The sequence below is a fragment of the Aptenodytes forsteri genome, unplaced genomic scaffold (genome assembly GCF_000699145.1).
Source record: "Aptenodytes forsteri isolate BGI_AS27 unplaced genomic scaffold, ASM69914v1 Scaffold26, whole genome shotgun sequence".
Classification (NCBI taxonomy): domain Eukaryota; kingdom Metazoa; phylum Chordata; class Aves; order Sphenisciformes; family Spheniscidae; genus Aptenodytes; species Aptenodytes forsteri.
Genome location: NW_008794125.1, coordinates 3,208,441 through 3,230,523, shown reverse-complemented (window position 1 = coordinate 3,230,523; position 22,083 = coordinate 3,208,441). Strand labels below are relative to the sequence as shown.

At 38.4% G+C, this 22,083-nt stretch overlaps 1 protein-coding gene across 1 annotated transcript in view; it reads right to left on the bottom strand.

Annotated features, from left to right (window-relative positions):
• The window catches only part of KIAA0556 (KIAA0556 ortholog), a 67,118-nt gene that overhangs the window by 37,561 nt on the left and 7,474 nt on the right, over nt 1-22,083 (bottom strand). The window contains exons 5-12 of the mRNA XM_019471695.1: nt 18,904-19,038; nt 15,125-15,383; nt 13,585-13,734; nt 11,318-11,481; nt 9,104-9,216; nt 8,530-8,644; nt 7,834-8,040; nt 3,589-3,729 (exon numbers count right to left, since the gene is read on the bottom strand). Of these exons, the coding sequence (XP_019327240.1) occupies nt 3,589-3,729; nt 7,834-8,040; nt 8,530-8,644; nt 9,104-9,216; nt 11,318-11,481; nt 13,585-13,734; nt 15,125-15,383; nt 18,904-19,038 (1,284 nt within the window). The remainder of the gene's footprint in view (nt 1-3,588; nt 3,730-7,833; nt 8,041-8,529; nt 8,645-9,103; nt 9,217-11,317; nt 11,482-13,584; nt 13,735-15,124; nt 15,384-18,903; nt 19,039-22,083) is intronic.

Genomic DNA, 22,083 nt, shown 5'->3' with positions numbered 1-22,083 from the left:
ATGCGAGACACAGACCTGATACATTCCTGATAGAAAAAGATAACCTTCACTAGCTTCTCAGAGAACAGCTGTAAACCCAGTTTAATTGGCCATTATGTCATGGCTGCCTGTGTTACTCCTAGAGTATCATAAAGCGCTGTATGTCTGTACTGATGCATTTGGCCATAAAACGTGATATTTTTTCCCCTTGAACAAGGATACTGCTAGATTAATCTAACTGGGGATCAAAACACTTTAATAATTATGTATGTTAAAAACTTTAAAATATATATATTAAAAACATGGCTTTGCCTGAAATTATGATGGGGAAGAGCAAGACTATCAGGATGCCCCCGTAATGTTATTTTTTTAATCTTTGTATGTCTGGACTGCTAATGTCTCCCTTAAATGCTAGAGATACTGAATATTCACAGTTGAATTTGGGATAACTGCAACATTTCTACATAATATCCTAGCCTTTACTGCTGTTACGAATACTCAAACCTTAGTTCTGTGTTTTTACCTGGGAACAGATACAAACTGCATGAAACCACAGAAATATACACATGTGTATTTTGAAAAGTATTTGTCAATTTCATCTTTCTAAATTAAAATCACCAACCTCTTAAGAACAAAATGTTTTTAAATGAATCCCACTCCACCCACCAGTACTGGAGGAGGACAGGTAGACAGAGAAGACATTACAAAATGAGATGGTGGAGCTTATTCTCCCTGAAAGAGGGACAGTCAAAACACAGAAAAGGGACAGTCAGTTCAAAATTACTATTCCAGTCAGTGAGAAATGACTTCCTTTCTCTGAAGTTTTGGAGTGTCTGGGATAGATATCATAGGAAGCCTCCCCAAAAGTGGTGTCTGGAATGTATCAAGATGAACCAACCAAAGGTACAGATATTTCTAAGACAAGAGACTGAACTGGGGCAGGCTTAGTAACAGCTGATAGCTCAAAAAAATCATCTATTCATGAAGAACCAGTAAAAGAGCTAATGAAAATCTCTTGCATCAAAATTCTAAGCAGACTGAGGCTCAGGCAGGAAAAATATGAACAGATCTCAGGGACTCCAAGAACAAACGTGCAGGCACAAGACTAAGAACTGCTCTTTTTCATTCCCTCCCACCCCCCTTCTAAGCTTCCAGTTGCTTAGTGATCAGATGTGGTGGGAAAGGTTGACAGAATGGTTAGCTTCTCCTAGTACCACTGCTTAACCCTCCTCGAGCACGAGGAGGTTGGAGAAACGCCTTCCTCATGAGTAATTCCATCAAGAAGCCATCCTGTAAACAAACACTCAGTACTTCATCCAAGGCAGGTTTTTTTTCCTCCAAGAAGAGTAATTAGAATAGCACAATGTCTCAGAACAAGCAAGTAGGTATGATCAGCGTCAGAGAGCAAAAAATGAAAGATTCTGGGAAAATAGTTCTATGGTTTCTCTTGATGTTCCTTCCCAGCTTGCCCCTTCAGCCCTCATAGAGCGCCTGCTGGGATAGTGCTTTTCAATGAAGCAACAGGGATGGTATTTCTGGCCATTTCAGTCATATTTGTGCACGAAGGACAAAGCTTAAAACCAGAGGCATTTTTCTGCGAATTACACCTGGACAGAGGACTTGAAGTTGTATCTGCCCGTCTTCTCACAGAAGAGTGAAAAAGAAGGAGCAACAGAAAAGAAGAACTAAAAGAACGAAGTTTTTCTACAAACCTAACTCTGCTGGAACAAAGCTGCTGCATCCTTACAGACAATGCACCCTAGTGGGAGTCCCAACACTGAAAAAAATCTCCAACTCAAGAGAACAGACATGAACATACACACAGGAGGAACACGCATATGGGCAATCGCTTGAAGGAGAAAATGATCCAATTGGAGAGCAACTAAGACATTCGTGCTTTTAAGTATTAATTCCATTCACAGATTTGTGAAGACATAAAACAGACATCATATTGGATCTTATGAAAAGTGTTTTAATAACATCAAGTAACGATGCAATTTCAAGGCTGTAGCAAGTATTTACAAAATGCCTGAATATTTCTTGAAATAGAACTGCGTGTTCTTGAAAAGAACTGCCTGCCCTCACTTACACTTTATCTGTTCTTGCAGACTAAAAATGACCTCCTTTTTTGCAGACCTCATCTGAAGTAAATAAAGGCAAGATGAAGCATTCTCTGAGACCTTCCTTGTAATACAATGAATCAAGGAATCTATGACAATGATGTAATCTGACTTTTACAGCTTCCTTCAGACATATTTTTTCTAGTTCCAGACTCAAGTTCTAAAACTCAAACATTTTCAACAATCCAAAAGTACTGGCCTGAATTAATTTTTTGTCTGTTTTTTGAAGAAGTACTTGGGTACCTCCCACTTATGTGGTTTTTGAGGGAAAGAAGGAGGTTAGAATGATTACCAAAAAAATGACACGGAAATCTGGCTCTAGATTTACATTACCACGAAGAAAATGGTTAGCTAATTGTATTTTGGGGTTTTATACTTCTCAGACAAAACTTCCTCATGACAAATTACAGAATTAGGCAGAACTACTTTGTATTATTCTTTTATCTTAAGGATAATGAGACATTTCTTTAGACAGCGTAGACGGCTGCACTGCCACCAAAATCCATGGGATTATACTCCTAATGGATTTTACAGCTTGCCTCATAGCAGTTTATTAAAAAAACAGTGCCTTGAAACACAGAAATACATTTATGTGTATTTCCTGCATTATATTCAATAGGTTTGGTAACAAATTACCTCCAAAACCAGCAGTCCCTTTCACACTCTCTAATGATGATGGAACATTCTGTAGCCCACATTTTAATAGAAAAAGCTATTAAAATTCCAGAAAATAAATATAAATCCTGTGATAGTAAATTCGTTTAAGCTGTCCCTTCCATGGCCATTTCCACAGTATAAATTACCATATGTGCTTATATAAGAACATGGATGAGAGCAAAACCAGAGGGATAAAGCCTCTTATTTATAATCCAGGACAGCAAATCCTCTTTGATCCAGTACCTGGGATTTTTTTCTTAACATTGCAGCGTACAAACAAGAATAATTTCCATGGTGACATTCAAACACACAAACAAGAGACCATCTGCCATGAGATGTCTCTCTTGTAACACTAGATTACTTGTTTTATTATGAACACACAGTTAGTATACTTCTTAATTAAAGTGAAAAAAACAACATCGAGCAACAGTCAGCCTATTTATACCTATATACATGAGAAAGCACATATTTAAACACATATTTATTTATATTGTGATAAAACAACTAAAAGTCCGGAATATTAAGATGCACTTACCTTTGTATAGGATTAACTGACAGAATATGCAAGCCTTTTATTAGGTCTTTAGAGATCTTTAATAGCTTTGAAAGAAAATGCTAATTGTGCCTATGAAAATGTTAACACTTACATTGCTACCACTTACAATTAAGACAAAAGCAAATTTCACAGTAGACACGGACCCCTCCTAGCTCCCTATTTTATTAGAGAAAATGGCATCTACTTTTATTTCATACTTTTGGAAAGAAGATCAAACTGAGTTTCCCTAGGCAAGGTAGAGCATGCATACAGAGGAGTTGAGAAAAGACTACTTACACAGGGAGTTGTTGTGTTGTAATTCCAAATCTTGATCTTGGATATACCAAAGTCATGTGACCGGGTGGGATTGCGGATAACAAAGTAAAGTTGGATGGGCGGATGGAAAGGGCACATCCAAAGGAAGCTTTCCTTCGCGGTCTAAAAACACGTACAAGCAGACTGTCACTAATACTCTTTTTCCTAAAGCAGCATATTTTAATTAACTCACCACCCCACAGAGAAATATACATTGGTTAGAAAAGTAACCATTTAATAAAATCTACGATGTTAAGAGCAAAACCTTAACCTCATTTCCAAACAGTAAATCTGACTCTCCTGCCTCTAAGACAGCTCACAACAACCTGACAATTAGATAAAGGTCAGCTGCTTGCTGTCCCGGTAAGACATCTGCGTGCTCACAAATGACAGGCAGTCTGCCATACTTTGTAACTGCAGGGTCAAAGCAAGCCCAGTTTATTTTAATCAAATTAATCAGCTTTGCAGGCACTAGAGGGGATCACTGAGCACAATAGACACCATATAATCATTTTACAATTTCTTAAAGTGCTTACACTTCTGGTTTGCCCTCTAAAGAGGGCAATCTTACAGAATTTTATTTCACTGCCTCTATTTTAATCAGGCTTTGCAGACAACTAATTTCACTTACAGATCTATTCCTTAGAGCTATATATAGGACTCTACACTTGAAATTTTATAAGAAACTCCCAACATGAAATCTACAGACAACTGACAATCAAGACATTTTAAAATACCAAAGAACGCCTAATTCTGGACATTGTTCAGAACTGCTACCTCTACATGTTCAGAAATGGAGGAAAAGGATGTGTGGCAGCTCAGGAAGAAGCCAGGAGCAAAGAGTTTCAAAATCAAAATGTTGAATATTAATATACTTAATGTCAAATGTTACCCCAAAACAGAGATGAATGAGGGCACAAAGTAAATATACATGCAGACAACATTTCACTGATCTGAGATTAGCAGATAAATTAGCTCCCTTTCTATTTTCAAGGATAGACAGTATATGTAGTCACACAGCAGGTACACAAAGTCAGTATTTTTCCACATCCTTTCACTTTGAACTGAGTCTTTCAGTTTTTTCTGAAGACAGTAACTACAAAACTTTCCTATCAAGTACTTTTATCGTGTGCCTAATGATGATAGATCATCAATAGATCCATTTCTCAGGGTGGTCATCTACATATACCAAGCTCTGATGGTTCACGATGTCTCTGCCCCAACGGCCTCTCAAAAAGCTTTGAGAGACTGTTGTTGCTTTGAGTGTCAGTTTTGGGCATAAACAGCCATAAGAGTGCCAGACAGGTTTAATCCTTTCTATATAAAAAAAGAAAGAAGCCTTTTAACATCAAAGAAATGAAGGATAGTCCTCAAACCAGTGTGAACCCAATTCCAGGATCAACTTCAAAGCTAGATCATGTTACTCAAGTCATACTATGAACGAGAATGATTAAAAAATCATTTCCTAACAGCAGACAACATCTGATGAGCGATCCACCTCCAGACCTCTCAAGTCAGGACCTGATGCCCTAGAAATCAATAGGTTCTGGTGTGTACTGAGATAGCACCAGAGGTGCCTTCACAGGACAGCACAGATTCAGCACCAGAATGGACTCTGGAGAGACCTGTTCATGCTTCTCACTAGTTTCTCTGTAAAGTTGCACATGACCTTCCAAACAATAGAAGGCATATCAGGGCCAGGCTGAGTATTGTGTCTTGAGTGAGAGGCAGCTGTAAAGATCATTTTATCAGTGGAAGTAACTGTTTAGGACTGAGGATACACAAACTCACAGGTGTTACAGTCTCTGTCAGCGTGTCAGAGATCTGACACCAGAAATTGAAGGCACCTTGATGAATCCATGCCAAAACTCACAAGACTGTGGAGGACTCTCATGTTTTATCACTAAGAGTGATGGTGATGCCTTTGCCTTCACATGAGGTACTTGAGTCTGGAGTACAGTCTTTGCAACTAGCACTGAAAAATCTAGCCCAGAAGTTCTTTGCACCACCAGGGTGAACCTGATATGTCAGGAGTAGGAATTACATTTGAACTGGATCAAGGAAAAAATGTGAGAGTGGGAACCTTTGGTCTTAGATTTTGTGGGAGACTGGCCCAAGACACTGCTTTGTGTGGGCACTGAAGGAATACCTGATGGAGAGTAAAGGAAGGCTTGAGCACTGTGGAGAGGAATGACATGGGTCTGAGGGTTCACCATTGTGAAGAAATACCTTTGTTAGATATTTCTAGAATTACAGTTACCTGTCCTTGTTATTCTGAGGTTTAAAAGACCTATATATGCATATAAGAATCAAAAAGGTTTACAAAAAACAATTTCAATGAAATGCCTAATCTATGTCTTATTAAGCATTATATACCATCAGGCACTACTTCCTTAGTTAAGAGCACCTGATGTTCTGCCAGGCATTTTTTTCTTTTACAGCATATCGTGAAGTACAAGGGAGGAAGCAATTTAAGTGTTCTTCTTAAAAGTCTGCAAGGGTAATAAATAAACTAATAAATAAATAAAATCCTTGATCTTCAATAACAGTATGTCTATTCTCAAAGACAAATGTACACCTAAGTGGCCAAAGATGGAAGTGTTTTAACTGTGGCTAAGTGAGTTTTCCATGAAGTAAGTTTTTAAGTTAATTTTCATTCTGTTGAAAATATTAGTTGCTTGGAGATTCATTAATTTGTTGTTTTTTCTAATGCACCTGAAAGCTCTCCTGTATGATCTGAAATGTACACAAACTGGAAATGCTGCTTTGACTTCTGAAGGAATCTGCAGTTCAGTTATCACATATCCACATTCTAAGACCATATTCCCTGTCCAGATTGCATCTTCTCTGATGCAATACCTTTCCAGCTTCAAGAGAGGAGATTACAGTGTCACAAATCAAAGGAATATATTAATCAATGAAATAGAAAACCTCATTACTTCAGAATGATGGGATATATAAATATATGAGAAATGCTGAGAGTAACAGGTTTATAATGGATTAATGAATATATTACTACATAATTTATAATTATCTAGAAAGTCTGAGAGTCACTACTACTACTACTGAGTGTCATCTGCCAGAGAGCACGGCCTGTAAAGGAGAATGGGTATTTATGACACCCAAACTACAATTTTCAGGAGACAGTAAGAAAGATGTTTCAAGTAAAAATATTTGTCTGGAAATAATACTCCATACTGAGTTTCAACTAAATTTCAAAGTACTGCATATTTGCCCTCTTTTTATTCTCATTCATCCTGCAAGCAGAAAAGTATCATTAGCATGAAATGAGTTAGAATTTATATTTTTTAATAGACTAAGTCATTTAGTATCCTTATCCACTAAAATCATACTAATTTTGACTAGACTCCTAGCTCTGAAGGCCCATGGAGACAAAGGACACACAGTGAATGTGCAGCACAAATGAAATTATGGCTGTATGAAGGGCTATGGACATTTGCTAATCTCTTCAGTAGCATCAGAATTTCACACCAGTTATTGTTTTTTGTCCATTATCTTTAGTATGTAAGCACTTCATGTCTCCTCATCTTACTATCTCACAGAAGTGCCATGAAATACTTTTACCATGCCACACATTTTTCTTCATCTCTTGTTCAAAGCTACCTACCTACGTATTCTTATTCTTTTGTGATTCTTCCCTCAGTAAAAGGATAACAAGGGGACAGGAGAAAATAAGCATGTTTCCTTCTTAAGTTTACTTAAATTCATATTAAACATCTGGAAGAAGTTAGCAGTGAAGCTCCTATACCTTCAGATCACAAGAATTACTTAAGTTTATCAGCAGACATACTGTAAAAATGTGAAATTCCCTGTCCTTAAAGTTTTGTGATCTCGTTCTACAGATACTATGATTACATTACAATACTTCAAAAACTGAATGTGTTCTTTCATCCAAGACAATACCACAGAGTTAATGTATAAGAAGGCAGAGTTAAAGCTGTCTCCTTCCAGTTGCTCAGTTAAGTAAGTCAGGCAAATTAATCAAATTCTGTTCTAAAACAAAATTATAACTGAATACCAACATCTTGGACAGGAAAGCTGATTTGATAATAATAAGCAATATTTGTATTTTTTTAAATTATCAGATAGTTGTTATGCAAGTCAGGTTCAAAATGCAATCATGTTTCTAAACAGAAAGCCTAGTGATAGATTATTAAAGAAATATTATAACGAGAAATTTTCACATCCAGGACGAAGCTGTCTTACATTTAAGTTCTTATTGACCAAGCAGCACAAATCCCCTGGGTTGTCAGCATTTCGAATGTCCACATCATGAGGAGACACAAATATCTTTTCATTGTATAAATCAAAGAATTCCACCTCACTCAGGCCCACGTTTACTGGATTTCCCCAATTAGAAAGAAGTTCCATAGTCACATAAATGGCATCACGTACTTCCATACTGGTTGTCATCTGGACCAAAATGAAATATGGTATAAATGTAAGTGACAAAACAATAAAACGTGGAACAAAATAAAGACTGTTAAGACTACAATACTGACAAGTCAGAAGCAAAAAGCTTGCAAACTCAAGGCTATCTGGATGACATTCAATCATTCTGGGTTCCACCAATTCTGCTCCACATCAACTAATAAATCTATGGCAGGGTAAGAGAATAGAACTTACCACCCTCTTACAAAGCCTAAGGAGAAAACAGCTCTCTGTTCTTTGTCTGATTCCTTTGTCATTCTGATGAACAAAGGAACAGTGATAAATGCTCTTCTCTTACCCTGCCATAGGTTTATTAGTTGATGTGGGGCAGAATCGGTGGAATACAGACCATTCAATGTACTTTTATTTCAGTAATACTGGGAATATACAGAATATAGAAATATATAGAATAATATAATATATAGTATTTTATACTGGGACGCATCAGTTATGGTGCATATATACACAAACCTTCTCTCTCAACATGGAATTTACTTCAGATTTGTCTTCAGATAGGAATATGTCATTATCACAGGCAGAGTGGCTCTCAGGCTCTGGAAGGACTTTCAGAAGTTTCTTCTGTTGTCTGAAACATACATATTCTTTTATGTGTTACTTCTTCATAATTCTTGTATTTTTAAGAAATAGTTTTGTTGGTGCGAAGGTGAAGAGATGACAGGACGAACCCATACACCCCACGGAAGAATCCCATGTACCCCCACGTGGAATGACAACTGTTGCAGTATCCCACCTTAGATACACAGAGTTTGGTTAAAAGACTGGGCTCCAGTTCTCAGCTGCTTCTGAGGCAGTCTGAGAAAGTAATACATAGGTAATATAAAGACAAACAGAGGGAGATGTTGGCAGTTCCCTGATCCACAGAGACTGGCCCAAGGCTGGAACCTTCTCCCTGATTTGCTACTACTTGCATGATGTCTCAGGTATCTAAAGGTAATTAGGTGTAGTGGTACTACACTACACCTGGTGGTATACTGAAAAATCTCTCTTCAAAAAAGGAAGCTAGCCTTAAAGGAAATCTATATACCTGCTTCCAAAAGGACAAATTCTCTCAACAGCTTTTGTGATTGCAGTCCTTGTTTGGCTTTTTTCTGGAGGTTCAGCCATTGCAGAAACAACAGATGAAACAGAAAATGTCTTCTAAGTAAGAAAAAGATGAACATGTTTCATTCACATTGTTCTCTATGTACCAGTGAGTATCAGTCTGCATCTCTGGAACAAATAAGAGTTTGGGCCCAGCTCTGGTCTCAGCTGACCTTAGCTAATCTGTAACTCTATACTGAGTTAAAGCACATTTAACAGAATTGGTCTTGATTTGCAATGAAAGAGCTGAGCTTGGAGCTTGATCTTCTATGTGGAAGAAAAGTAACGTAAAAGCATTCTCTGACGACTATTAAAAAAATATATATATATATGTCTGAAATCTCCTAGTATACATTTGGTAGGACTCAGAGTTGGCCAAAGCTTTGGCACAGGTCTGCCTAGACTTTCTCCTTCTCCAAAAAAGGATCATATAGACTTTTAAACCCAAAAAAGCTCATTTTTATTAGAATAAAATCTTGATTTATTTTTTTAAATAGAACTATCAGTAGTGACTATCTAAGAGAAAACAGAGGAAACATCCTGCAGTTCTTGCAATGCTATGGGCTACTTCTCTGCCTGTAACCCACTTTGTAAATATACCCTGCTCCCTTTGTTATTTTTCCTAAAAATTTGTTGGTAGGTTCTGTCAGAGACAGAATACTCAGCACAGTGAGCAACTAGCCAGATGAGGAATGGCAGTCCTTCTCTTCTTAGGTCACTTCCATTTCTATAATTTTTGAAGAGTAAGGGAACTTTAAAATGCTTAGAAGTTAATTACTTTTTTAGTATTAAAAATTCTGCATTATTATACATTTAAATATCAAAGGCCAAGTTCCACAATCCCTTAATTGTGTAAGCCAAATTGAATTACTTCTGGAAGATCATTTAGGTCAGCTTTAAGACTGAGAACTCACAATGGGTTTTTGAAACTCCATCTCAAGTGTCAGGGTAAAATTACGTCTATTTTAAGTATTATTTGATTATTTTTCATTTAAGCACAACAATATTAAAATTAGTTCTAATGTTATCAGGAAGATACATTATGTGAGAATATTCAATGGAATTTGTTCTCTCAATCACAAAGCTATAAATATCTCAAAAACAAGAGGAATAAGATTGAAAAGTTGACCTAGATGGAGAAATCGTACGTAAAGTACTTACCTATAGTAAAAGAACATTTTAACCTTTACTCCTAACCAAAACTCCCCAGAAACCTAACGTCGGCTCAGTGATGACAGTGGATACATATTCATCATAGCATCAACTCACAACTTCAGGGAGCATCAGCTTAAGCTAAAGTAGTCAGCTGTCTTGGAAACTCTCAGAATTCAAATGAGTAACTCCAAGAGTGTCTAGGCATATCGCCCTTCCTTCCTATAAAAATGAGTCTCCTAAACCCCAGCCTGGAAGCAGACTTTGAATCCATGAACGCTGTCCATAAGAGATAGTTTTGTAAATTGCAGTTTATGCTCAAATTTCTTCAGGTACTTTCTTTCTGTTAGGAGAACTGAATTACTGGTTATGCTCAAAGTTTAGCTAGGATTGTCAACACAAACTTCCTTATTCTTTAACTCAGTGAGGAATAATGGTCTGACCTGAATCAGAAGGAAATGGATTTTTGTTGATTTCCTTGTTTATAAGAGTTTTTAATTGCTTTTAAACGTGGTTGTTGGAGATAAGAGATGTACACATATTGATGCAGAAAACCCATACTAGCTCCTCCTCACTAAGAGCCAGCAGTGTACATGACAGCTCTGCTCCAAAAGCAGAGCATGTATTAACAGGGAACAGAGCCCATATTAATGAGTCCAGGAGAAAGGTAGGATTTATTGGTATGGAAATCACACATTATCTTGTTTAAGAAGCTTCCAGAATGAAAATGGCTCAACCAGGCCTGCAGCTGTGCATTTGACTGTATAGACATATCATGTGACTGATCTATCAGTTGTTCAGTGATCCCTGAAATCAAGAGAGAACTGTGGGATGCCATCCTGAGGAAGCAGATTAAAGAAAACCACCCTATGGAAGAATAATACAAATTCAATTACACTTAAGAGGCATCACCATTCATTCATACATAATCTTAATGTATAACAGATTGTAATTCATGGGGGTTTTGCTACTTGATCAAACAGCCCTTTTCTGTATTTTGCCATACCTTTTGAGGGCTTGTGGAAACTGTCTGCCTTTGCAGATCTCTCTGCAAGACTTCATTTTCAATTTGCATTGCTTTAACCACAGCTGAAACCGAGAGATCAGGATCCTTCTCACACACATTCTTTCGAGTTGCTGAAAGCGGTCTTTCTGGTCGACTTAATGGTCCTGTCACCAAAAGAAGGAAGGAATATTCATTTGTCCGGACATATAAGTATGGAACATTACAACAGTGTACGTTTGAAACACACGATTCAGTTACTGACACAGGGCTTTGCTAGCAGTCTGTAACCATCCCAAGCAAGGCTGAATTGCTCCAATTTGTTTTTACATTAAGATTCCAGGTCACATCTACTTTAGACAACAGCTGAAACAGTATCATAAGAGGAGGAAAACTGACAAATGAGAAACACAATTTTTATGCTTTAAGATTTTTTGTACTTGCTTTGTTCAGGTATTTAATGGAAATGCCTTGTAAACAGTTCATTGAAAAAAGAATTATATATAATTTCAGCACACCAGAATTTTTCAGTGTAACTGGGGTGTTCAGCTATTTTGGAGGAATCCCCAGAGTCTTCTAGCAAAACAAGGGGAGTCAGGAGTTGCTATTTGCAAGGCGAAATAAATGACCTTATCACTTCAGTAGTCATCAAAATGCCCATACGCATCCCAATCTTCCCAAACATCACAGAGAAATAGAAACGTCACAGCCTATAAGCAGGTTTAAAAGAAAGGAAATAAAATTTAACAATAGAGGATCTGAGATTAGCCTAAAAGAGAAGCACAGTGGTTATATTCAAAAGAAAGCACAGTGGTTATATTCAAGGACTTCAAAAGTCAAAGGAAGAAAAGAGACTGAAGTTGTACAGACATTAAGATCAAGTGAAAACATTGAAGAACAGGCTGATATACAAGCATGTTCATAATGCTGCAGTGAGGTTTACTAAGCAGGGGAGTAAAATGGCAGTGGATGCTAGTAACGTGAAGTCTCCCTTGAAAAGACAGGAAGTTAAAACTGCATTGAGATTTGCATGCATTCACACTCTAAGCCCTATGCCGTCTTCACTCACAAAAACTTTCAACAAGCATTAGTCATCTCTGCAAATACAGGGACAGAATACAGTCCTTTTTATTTTTCTATACTATACCATCCCTGTGAAATGAAATTAATTGAAGGATTTAAAGTGATAGTTGGACAGAAACAGTTCTAACAAGCGCTATTATAACCTGAGAAAATGCTACACACACCTTTGGAAAATGGTCAAAGCAAGCATCTGCTCAGACAGATGGTGGGTGAGGGTCTTGGAAGCTACAAAGAGGATTTATTCTGAAGCCAAAAAGAATTAGCTTCTTTTCCTCAATTTGGTTTTCTGCCAATTAAGAAACTAATATTTTGACTTTTCAAAACTATTAGCTTTATTGCTTTCTTGGGACACATCTAGATTTTGCTTTTTTGAAAAGAGTGTCTTAACCATAGAGTACGGTAAGTCTGAAAACTTTATCTCAGACCTTTCAAAACTCAAGTTCATCAGACTTGTTCAATTAAGGACTGTGCTGAAATAACAACTGCAGCTATGATTTCAACCCCTAGATTTGGGGTTTGGTTTGGGTTTTTTTTAGCCCAGGTAAAGACCACGCGCTAGCAGCAGATTTCTAGAATAAGCAGCAGTGCCTTCAAAATGGTGTTCTCCAGTCCAGGAAAAACATTTTCCACTACGGTACTAGATACTGACGTATCTACCCAGCACTGGAGACTGATCTGCAGTATTCAAGGTGTAATTCAAGTACAGTCCCAAGCAGCAACAGAGCTAGTTTTGCTGTGCTGTGGAAAACTATGCCTTTATTGCTATAAACGCATTGTGTTAAAATCTTCCACCAAAGCGTCAATTGCTGATTTTGAGGAGACACGCTTCCGTTAATACCAGGGGGAACAGATCTCCATGAGGCAAGTGGGAAACACAGAGCAAGCACAAGGTCTGAAAGGGAGAGGAAAGAGTTTTATGCTGTGGAAGAAAAAGAGAAGGAAGGTAGTAAAGATGTAGCAGAAGACTGAAGTATACAAAGTATACAGGCTCTGGACTTTCTCACAATTTTACTTAAGTCAAAACAATCGAGGTGGTAAAAACAACCACAAAAAAATCCTCCAAAAAAAAAAGGACAACAGCTAAGAAAAATCACATAATGACAGATGTGTGCTGAAATTACATCTGAGCCAGAGGGGAAAAAGCATGAAAACTCTCCTTATTGACATTATATATTCTTATTTCTTACTAGAGCAAATTCTTTCATGTCTTTCCTGCTGCAAGAACTCAGCAGAGAGTGGCCGAGTGATTTTATTTTTTACCACGATTGGTCTCACAGGAATGTACATTTCAGCATTATCTTTTCTTTTTGCCGAGAGAACTCGCAGTGGCTTCACTTCTGCAAGATAATAAGGGAACAGAAATAATCAACTTCAGAGATATTTAGGAGCAGCCAGCCAGGCAAAACTTATTGGATCTTAACTGCTAAAATTTTGCCACTTTAATTATGCTGGCATAGTTAAAGTGATAACCTCCATCCTCCCTCCCTTTCACTGATACTGTTCTACTGATGTAGAAGTACATATGCATGGCTTGCACTGACTTTGTGAAACAAAATAAATATATCATTATAAGGTACCAATATATCTCATCTGTACCAGATATTTACCTGCTTTACTGTCAAGAAAAGCAAAAATACAAAAGAGTTCCTGAGTCACTTATTAACATAGTTATACCAAAATAAATTCTTAAAATACAGACTAAAATGTTGTCTTATTTAGAAGTTTCAGAGGGGGAGAGGGTTGCCTAGTGTAGTTCATAAGAGTACTTCTTCACTTTTTTATTTGAGAATTATTAGTGCCTCCATTGTTTGCATCACAGCTTTGAAACTTCTCTCTGGAACAAAAAATTATGTACTCTCCCAAAGATCTTTTTCTCACTGCTGCTCTATCCCTTGTTCCTATCTCTTCTTCTGCCACCTCTCCCCATTCACACTCCACTCGCCTCTATGATAATGAGAGGAACACTCCTTTACTTAATCCGTTCAAAGATTGTTCCTCTTAAGTTAAGGAATTAACTATGGATAAGGAAAAGAAAAAAAAAAAGAAAAAAACAAAACAAAAACCCAAACCCAATGAATGTACCTGAAATTAGTGGGGAGGGAATTTTGAGAAATACTGAATGTAGGTCAAGGTCTGGTTTCTGCCTGAGCTCTCTACCTTTAACAAGCTAAACATCTTTGAGACCTAGTGACTGGTTTTGGGTTTGGACATTGAGGTCTCCAAAGGAGGAGACCTGACAAAAAGAAGTGGCTCATGGCCAAACAGATTTGTTTTCTCAAATTAATACATCTTTCATCAGGGATGAAGAGCACATGCTATGACAACAGGTATCCAGCACCCAGGATGTGACATGGAGGAAGTTGAGACGGGGAAGATTTGGCTGCCTGGATTACTGCAAAAACAGTCCAGAAATATATTAAAGAAATAATAATGTTATGAGAAATCTCACAGTCTGAGATAATCTTAATTCAAGTGTCTAGGCCTGGTGATGCAAGTGGGTTAAACAGGGCTGTATCTTTGTTTTTGCAAAAAATTTCTTAATGTAGTAGTAAGACGATGCAAGTCTCCCAAATCAGGAGATTAAAACAACAGGTTTGCTGCAGAGCATGAAAACTCATGAGAGTATGGAGTAACCACTAACGATTAATCAGCAGCGATTCCCTTAAAAGTAATGCTCTCACAGAATTATTACAGTACTGTAGTAGTGCATAATACACAGAGACTTACTACTTTGATCCTGGTTGAACTCTAACACAGTAAGGGCACCAGAATCAAGGCCAGAGCATCTCCCAGCATCCTGATGTTCAGAAGCTTCTTTCTGTGATCTACTGCTATGCAACTGAAGGCCTCCAAAGCTTGTAATTGTTTCCTCAGTGGGAGATGGTTCTGAAAACACATCCTCTTCAACAGAGTCGTAATCATTGCTAAGAGAGTCTTCTTCCATCCTTTTCTCTTCTATATTGAGTTGCAAGCTTCTTCTCAATTTCTGGTACAATCCAAACAGATTTGTCAGAAAAACTTAAACATGTATTTTAAAATAAACCGATGTGGCTGCCTCTTCCTCCCCTAGGAGCAAGAAAAATCTTCTCATGAACTCAGAGCCATGATGCAGCTAAAAATATTCACATTCTTATGACATGTCTTTACTCCTCTGATGAGGACTCGTAAAGAAAAATCATCCTAAAACTCCTTTGTTCCTTCTCATCAGAATCCTTGCAGGAAAACTCTGTAGGCCAAGCAATTTTTATGTGCAAAACCAATTTTTAGGAATAAGTTACAAACAGGAGGTAAGTAATGGAGAGAGCAAGGGCACATATTTTTCCAGTCTCACACAGTTAGATCACCCTATCTTTTGGCTTGCTATTTGATGACTAGCTGCAATCCAGATTTTCCAAATGCCTTCACAAGACTACAAAGCTAATGCAACAGCAACTTCTTTATGAGCAATTAGATAGATGATGATAGTCCTGTCTTGTACACATCTATACTTCAAAAAACAGTAGAAAAGACTTGTGGTCTAATGGACTAAGCTTCCAGTTTGCACAGATTTTTTTAACTGGACACTCTGTAACAGGATTTTACGCAAAAAATAATCTACTTTGAAATTTACTGTTGAAAAAACTGCCCTGCCTCTCTCAGCATATGCCACAAACAGCATAGATGATGCTGGAGAGCCTTTTGTTTTTATGAATGTAAAAGGAAAAGACCTTGCATATCTTAAATGCGGTTTTTTCCTACTTTGTTGGTATCAGAGTTTTGAGATAAGTATGAGTAAAATGAAAACCTGAAGCTATCTTAGGTACAAATGAACTGTGACAGTGTATGTTCAGTTTGCAATGACAGCTTCAAGCTGCTCCTCTGCTACAGATTACACTTGTTAGGAAATCCATGTTGACAGAAACATATTACAAAGGGCAGGCAAACTTAGGTTCAAAAGAGGGTCTATGAGCAACCTGAAGCTTGATATTGAGCATGTCTTTATGACAGTCAAGACTAATATTTCTAGCTATTTGACAGGGAATTGTACAGGCTTTCTTTTAGTTAGAAACCTCATGACATCTGCATTGTAACAAGACATTCACAAAAACACATTATAGCTTCAAGAAAACCAAAAGTATTTCCATCTGGAATACAAAGAAAAGTGGGGTTTTGGTCTAAAATTATTAGCTTACTACTTACACATAAATGATTATAAATATCCGTCACTGCAAACAAGTTACTGGTTTGTAGAGCAAAAAAACTCATAAGCTCAAAAGCAATATAGGAAAGGTAGAAAGATGCTTTCTATGATTCTTTGATTCTATGATTCTATACGGTTGGACTCGATGATCTTAGAGGTCTTTTCCAACCTCAATGATTCTATGATTCTATACGGTTGGACTCGATGATCTTAGAGGTCTTTTCCAACCTCAATGATTCTATGATTCTATACGGTTGGACTCGATGATCTTAGAGGTCTTTTCCAACCTCAATGATTCTATGCAAGCTAGAAAAATATGCTTGGGAAGTTTGTCTGATGTCAGTGGTAAGATCTGTAGACAGTTTCACATATAGACGCTACTCCACTACCCAGAAAAGCATTAATTGGTTATGCAGAAAAACATTCATAAATTTTTTTTCGTTTACTCTTTTTTTTTTTAAGGACAGGACATTTGTGAAGTGTGCTAGAACAAACCGCAATTAGTAACCAAATGGAAGGCTGAACTGTCAAACAACGGAGTCAATACAATAACAACCCTTGATGGAAAGCAACTGTATTGATGATAATATTTTAAAAACTTTACTCTGACTTCTGTTAGGTAAAACAATGACATGCAACAATTTTATCATGATTAGTCAAAAACTAACCTAAACCCAGAAAAAGTTGTTATTTAAGCTTTCTCTAACCTGATAGCCAAGAGTGACGTCCATGTGGACAACCATTAAGTGAACTGAAAGTCTCCTCGCATGAAATACCTTAGTTCTATCCAACAGAGACAATATTCTACCTCTTTAAATTAGGACTTAACATGTTATACCGTTGTTGACTGAGATTAGATTTTCAAAGTAGATTTACTTTTTCTTTTCATTTTTTCCTTCTTTGTGTCACATCTCATCAATGTGACATCATCTACTGAAAGAAACACTATATACTGGGTTTGCATGCTCTAGTCAAGACTAATACCTGGGCCCGTTCACATTTCAATTGACGCTACCATGAACAATAGAAGGCAAATGCCAATTGTACCTGGGAGTAATGGAGAGGATCATGACCATTTGTCTCCACGCTCAAGCTTTCATAAGGTTCAAAATCCTCAGAGTACTCAAGAGGAGGTTTAATGCAGAGTTTAGCCCCCCTTTCTGTTTTAATCTCCACAGTTTTCTGTTAAAAGAAGCATTCAAAAAAATTAGACATCTTTTGTGCTCTCAGCAGTACAAAAAGAATAATCATGACATTTTACATAACAATATCTAGATCAAGCAACCGTTTTCCCCTCTGTTCCATAGAAGGTTTCTGTCCTCCCTGAGCTCACCTTTGGGCCCCTGCATTATGGTTTAACTGCCCTAGTCGAACTCCCTGCCGCTGCTGCTATCCCCAGAGTGGGTCAGGCCCAGCACACATCATGCGCTTGGCACCAAAGTGAGTGGCCATAGGGGTTCACCCCCTCACCTCACCAGCTGAGTGAAAAAGCTATAAGAGTAGGGACATCCCAATCAACAAAATAGCTGCAGTGCAATTACTTAAAGTGCAGGCATGTAAAGAAGTGCTGGTGGAACAACCCTATGGCGAAAGCTCTCGAGCCTCTTCTGGGGAATCGGTGTGCTTGGGTGCCTCTCTGAAATGCATCTACACTAATGGAGAAAAAACACATGGGGAACAAACAGGAGGAGTTAGAAGCTTGTATCCGGTTACAGGTCTATGACCTCATTGGGATCACAGAGATATGGTGGGATAGCTCACAAGATTGGAGTGCTGCGATGGATGGATACAGGCACAGGCTCTTTAAGAAAGACAGGCTGAGAAGGTGAGAAGGAATTGTCATCTGATTGGAGCTCTGCAAGGAACAGGTCAGGAGCCAGTCAAGAGCTTCTGAGTCAAGACTAGCAGGCAGACCAGCATGGGTGCTGTTATAGTGGGTATCTGCTATAGACCTCAGAAAAAGTTGTTATTTAAGCTTTCTCTAACCTGATAGCCAAGAGTGACGTCCATGTGGACAACCATTAAGTGAACTGAAAGTCTCCTCGCATGAAATACCTTAGTTCTATCCAACAGAGACAATATTCTACCTCTTTAAATTAGGACTTAACATGTTATACCGTTGTTGACTGAGATTAGATTTTCAAAGTAGATTTACTTTTTCTTTTCATTTTTTCCTTCTTTGTGTCACATCTCATCAATGTGACATCATCTACTGAAAGAAACACTATATACTGGGTTTGCATGCTCTAGTCAAGACTAATACCTGGGCCCGTTCACATTTCAATTGACGCTACCATGAACAATAGAAGGCAACTGCCAATTGTACCTGGGAGTAATGGAGAGGATCATGACCATTTGTCTCCACGCTCAAGCTTTCATAAGGTTCAAAATCCTCAGAGTACTCAAGAGGAGGTTTAATGCAGAGTTTAGCCCCCCTTTCTGTTTTAATCTCCACAGTTTTCTGTTAAAAGAAGCATTCAAAAAAATTAGACATCTTTTGTGCTCTCAGCAGTACAAAAAGAATAATCATGACATTTTACATAACAATATCTAGATCAAGCAACCGTTTTCCCCTCTGTTCCATAGAAGGTTTCTGTCCTCCCTGAGCTCACCTTTGGGCCCCTGCATTATGGTTTAACTGCCCTAGTCGAACTCCCTGCCGCTGCTGCTATCCCCAGAGTGGGTCAGGCCCAGCACACATCATGCGCTTGGCACCAAAGTGAGTGGCCATAGGGGTTCACCCCCTCACCTCACCAGCTGAGTGAAAAAGCTATAAGAGTAGGGACATCCCAATCAACAAAATAGCTGCAGTGCAATTACTTAAAGTGCAGGCATGTAAAGAAGTGCTGGTGGAACAACCCTATGGCGAAAGCTCTCGAGCCTCTTCTGGGGAATCGGTGTGCTTGGGTGCCTCTCTGAAATGCATCTACACTAATGGAGAAAAAACACATGGGGAACAAACAGGAGGAGTTAGAAGCTTGTATCCGGTTACAGGTCTATGACCTCATTGGGATCACAGAGATATGGTGGGATAGCTCACAAGATTGGAGTGCTGCGATGGATGGATACAGGCACAGGCTCTTTAAGAAAGACAGGCTGAGAAGGTGAGAAGGAATTGTCATCTGATTGGAGCTCTGCAAGGAACAGGTCAGGAGCCAGTCAAGAGCTTCTGAGTCAAGACTAGCAGGCAGACCAGCATGGGTGCTGTTATAGTGGGTATCTGCTATAGACCTCCTGTTCAGGAAGAAGTAGATAAGGCCTTCCTCAAAAAAATGGAAGAATCCACAAGTTCAAAGACCCTTGTCCTCACAGGGTACCTCAACAAACCTGATATCTGCTGGAAAGACAACACAGCAGGGCTCAAGCAACCTAGGAGATTTCTAGAGTGCACACAGGATTGAAGAGCCAACAAGCAAAGGACCTCTGCTGGAGATGCTGAGAGAGCTGGGACTCTTCAGCCTGGGGAAGAGAAGGCTCTGAGGGATCTCATCAATGTGTATAAATACCTGACAGGTATCTGCTCACTGACAGGACAAAAGGCAAGGAACACAAATTAAAAAAAAAACAAACATGAAATTCCATCTGAACAGAAGAAAAAAAATTACCGTGGGGGTGATCAAACACTGGAACAGGTTTCCTGGAGAGGTTGTGGAGTCTCCATCTGTAGAGTATTCAGAACCTGACTGGACACGGTCCTGGGCAACCTGCTCTAGCTGACCCTGCTTGAGCACAGGGACTGGACTAGATGATCTCAAGAGTTCCCTTTCAGCCACAATAATTCTGTGATTCTGTAATGTCTATGTATGAAAATGACTACTTGAAGTAATAGCAATTTTTTGAAGATATATTACTCTTGTGTATAATATAATGAGGGGGAAATGTTATGCCGTAAGCATTCAAGCCCAAAGATTTCTTTGCCTTTGTAAATGTCAGACATGGCTGCGAAAGTGGTTCAAATTAACTTGTTTTACTTCATAATTAGGATGCAATCAAAGTATGCACACTGTCAGTTACTCAAGCATGGCTAAAGAGGGGTAGGAGATTTGAGAAACTCATCTTTCCATACCACAGAATTTCAGTACTCCAAAACATGACAAAAGAGAAAGCAGGAAGTGCATATACCTCTCTCGAGGAACAAAGTTTTCTGTAAGTAACTTTTTTCCTCTACTTTTGAACTCTTTTGCAGACATACTCCATAGGGGGAAGTCTCATAAGTGAACGATGGGAAGAGGACTGTTTCATTAAAGGTAACATGTGATCCAGAAGTCTGTGCAATGATATTAAACTTAGTTATCTGGTGTTAATACACTCCTCTACCATTTTGCCAGTGCCAGGAGCAGAGATGTCCCAGAGAGAGGATCCTAAGGCAACCTGGCTTTTGATAGAATGTGTTCTTTCAATAAGTCTATCTTCCTGCCTCATAGCATACCTTTGCACAACCTAAGTTTGAGAGTTTTGAACATGAATTGCTAGGTCCTCTAGCTATCCAAAAAACCCACAGGGAAAATTACTGGGAAAGTAAACTGCTGTCTGGCACAACCTGCATCTTACTCAGTGGTTGCACATTTCCTTAGCTAAATAATTCCAGTTGTTCATTAAGATACTATAACCATGCTATCTTCCCATCCAATTGGATAAAAGACTTAAGGTATCATTCTAAGCTAGTCTCAAGTAGTAGCTAGTTTTTAGTATAGCTATCTACATTTGGCTAACTTTCCAATCCAGTCAGAGGAGATACATCCTTCTTCATTTGGCTCTTGTGATTAGAATGACGTAGGTTCTGACTAGCCAAGCATTTGGCAAATTTAGCAAACAAGTTCTTACAGGCCAGTATGTAAGCAGTGATCTACTGAGAGAAATAGCAGCTGAGAAAATGAATTCAACTAAGTAGTAAGGGTGATAAATAAAGTAATGCAGCCTTAAAACTTGAATGTGCAATATTTGCTGAAAGAAAAGAAAACGTGCATGACACGATCACTTGATCCGCAGTGACACAGACCCCTGATCCCCAGTCACTCAAGCACAGACTGGACATCCAGCCAGGGCAATTGCTAATCAAGTAGGGTAATTATTTGGGTGACATGTCTCAGTTGCTCAGAATTCACATTTGTTCTGTTAATTAAGTCATACTCCTTGACAGGTTAAGTCAGATCCTTCTTTAAGCCAAAAGAAAAAAAGACCATTGAGGTTTCTCCAGTGAACCAACAACTATGTAGCTTTTGGCTTCAAATTTCTTATAGGCAGGGTATTTTTGTTATCTATATGCATTTTCCTCTCTTCTGATCTACAAGAATCTGTCACAAATTACAACTCAAGCTATGCAAATTGCACCTCTCTGTCCCTTGATACTATTGCAGGGTGGAGAACAGCAGTGACAGGCAGGGTGTCCTGGTTTCGGCAGGGATAGAGTTAATTTCCTTCCTAGTAGCTGGTACAGTGCTGTGTTTTGGATTTAGGAGGAGAACAAAGTTGATAACGCACCGATGTTTTAGTTGTTGCTAGGTAA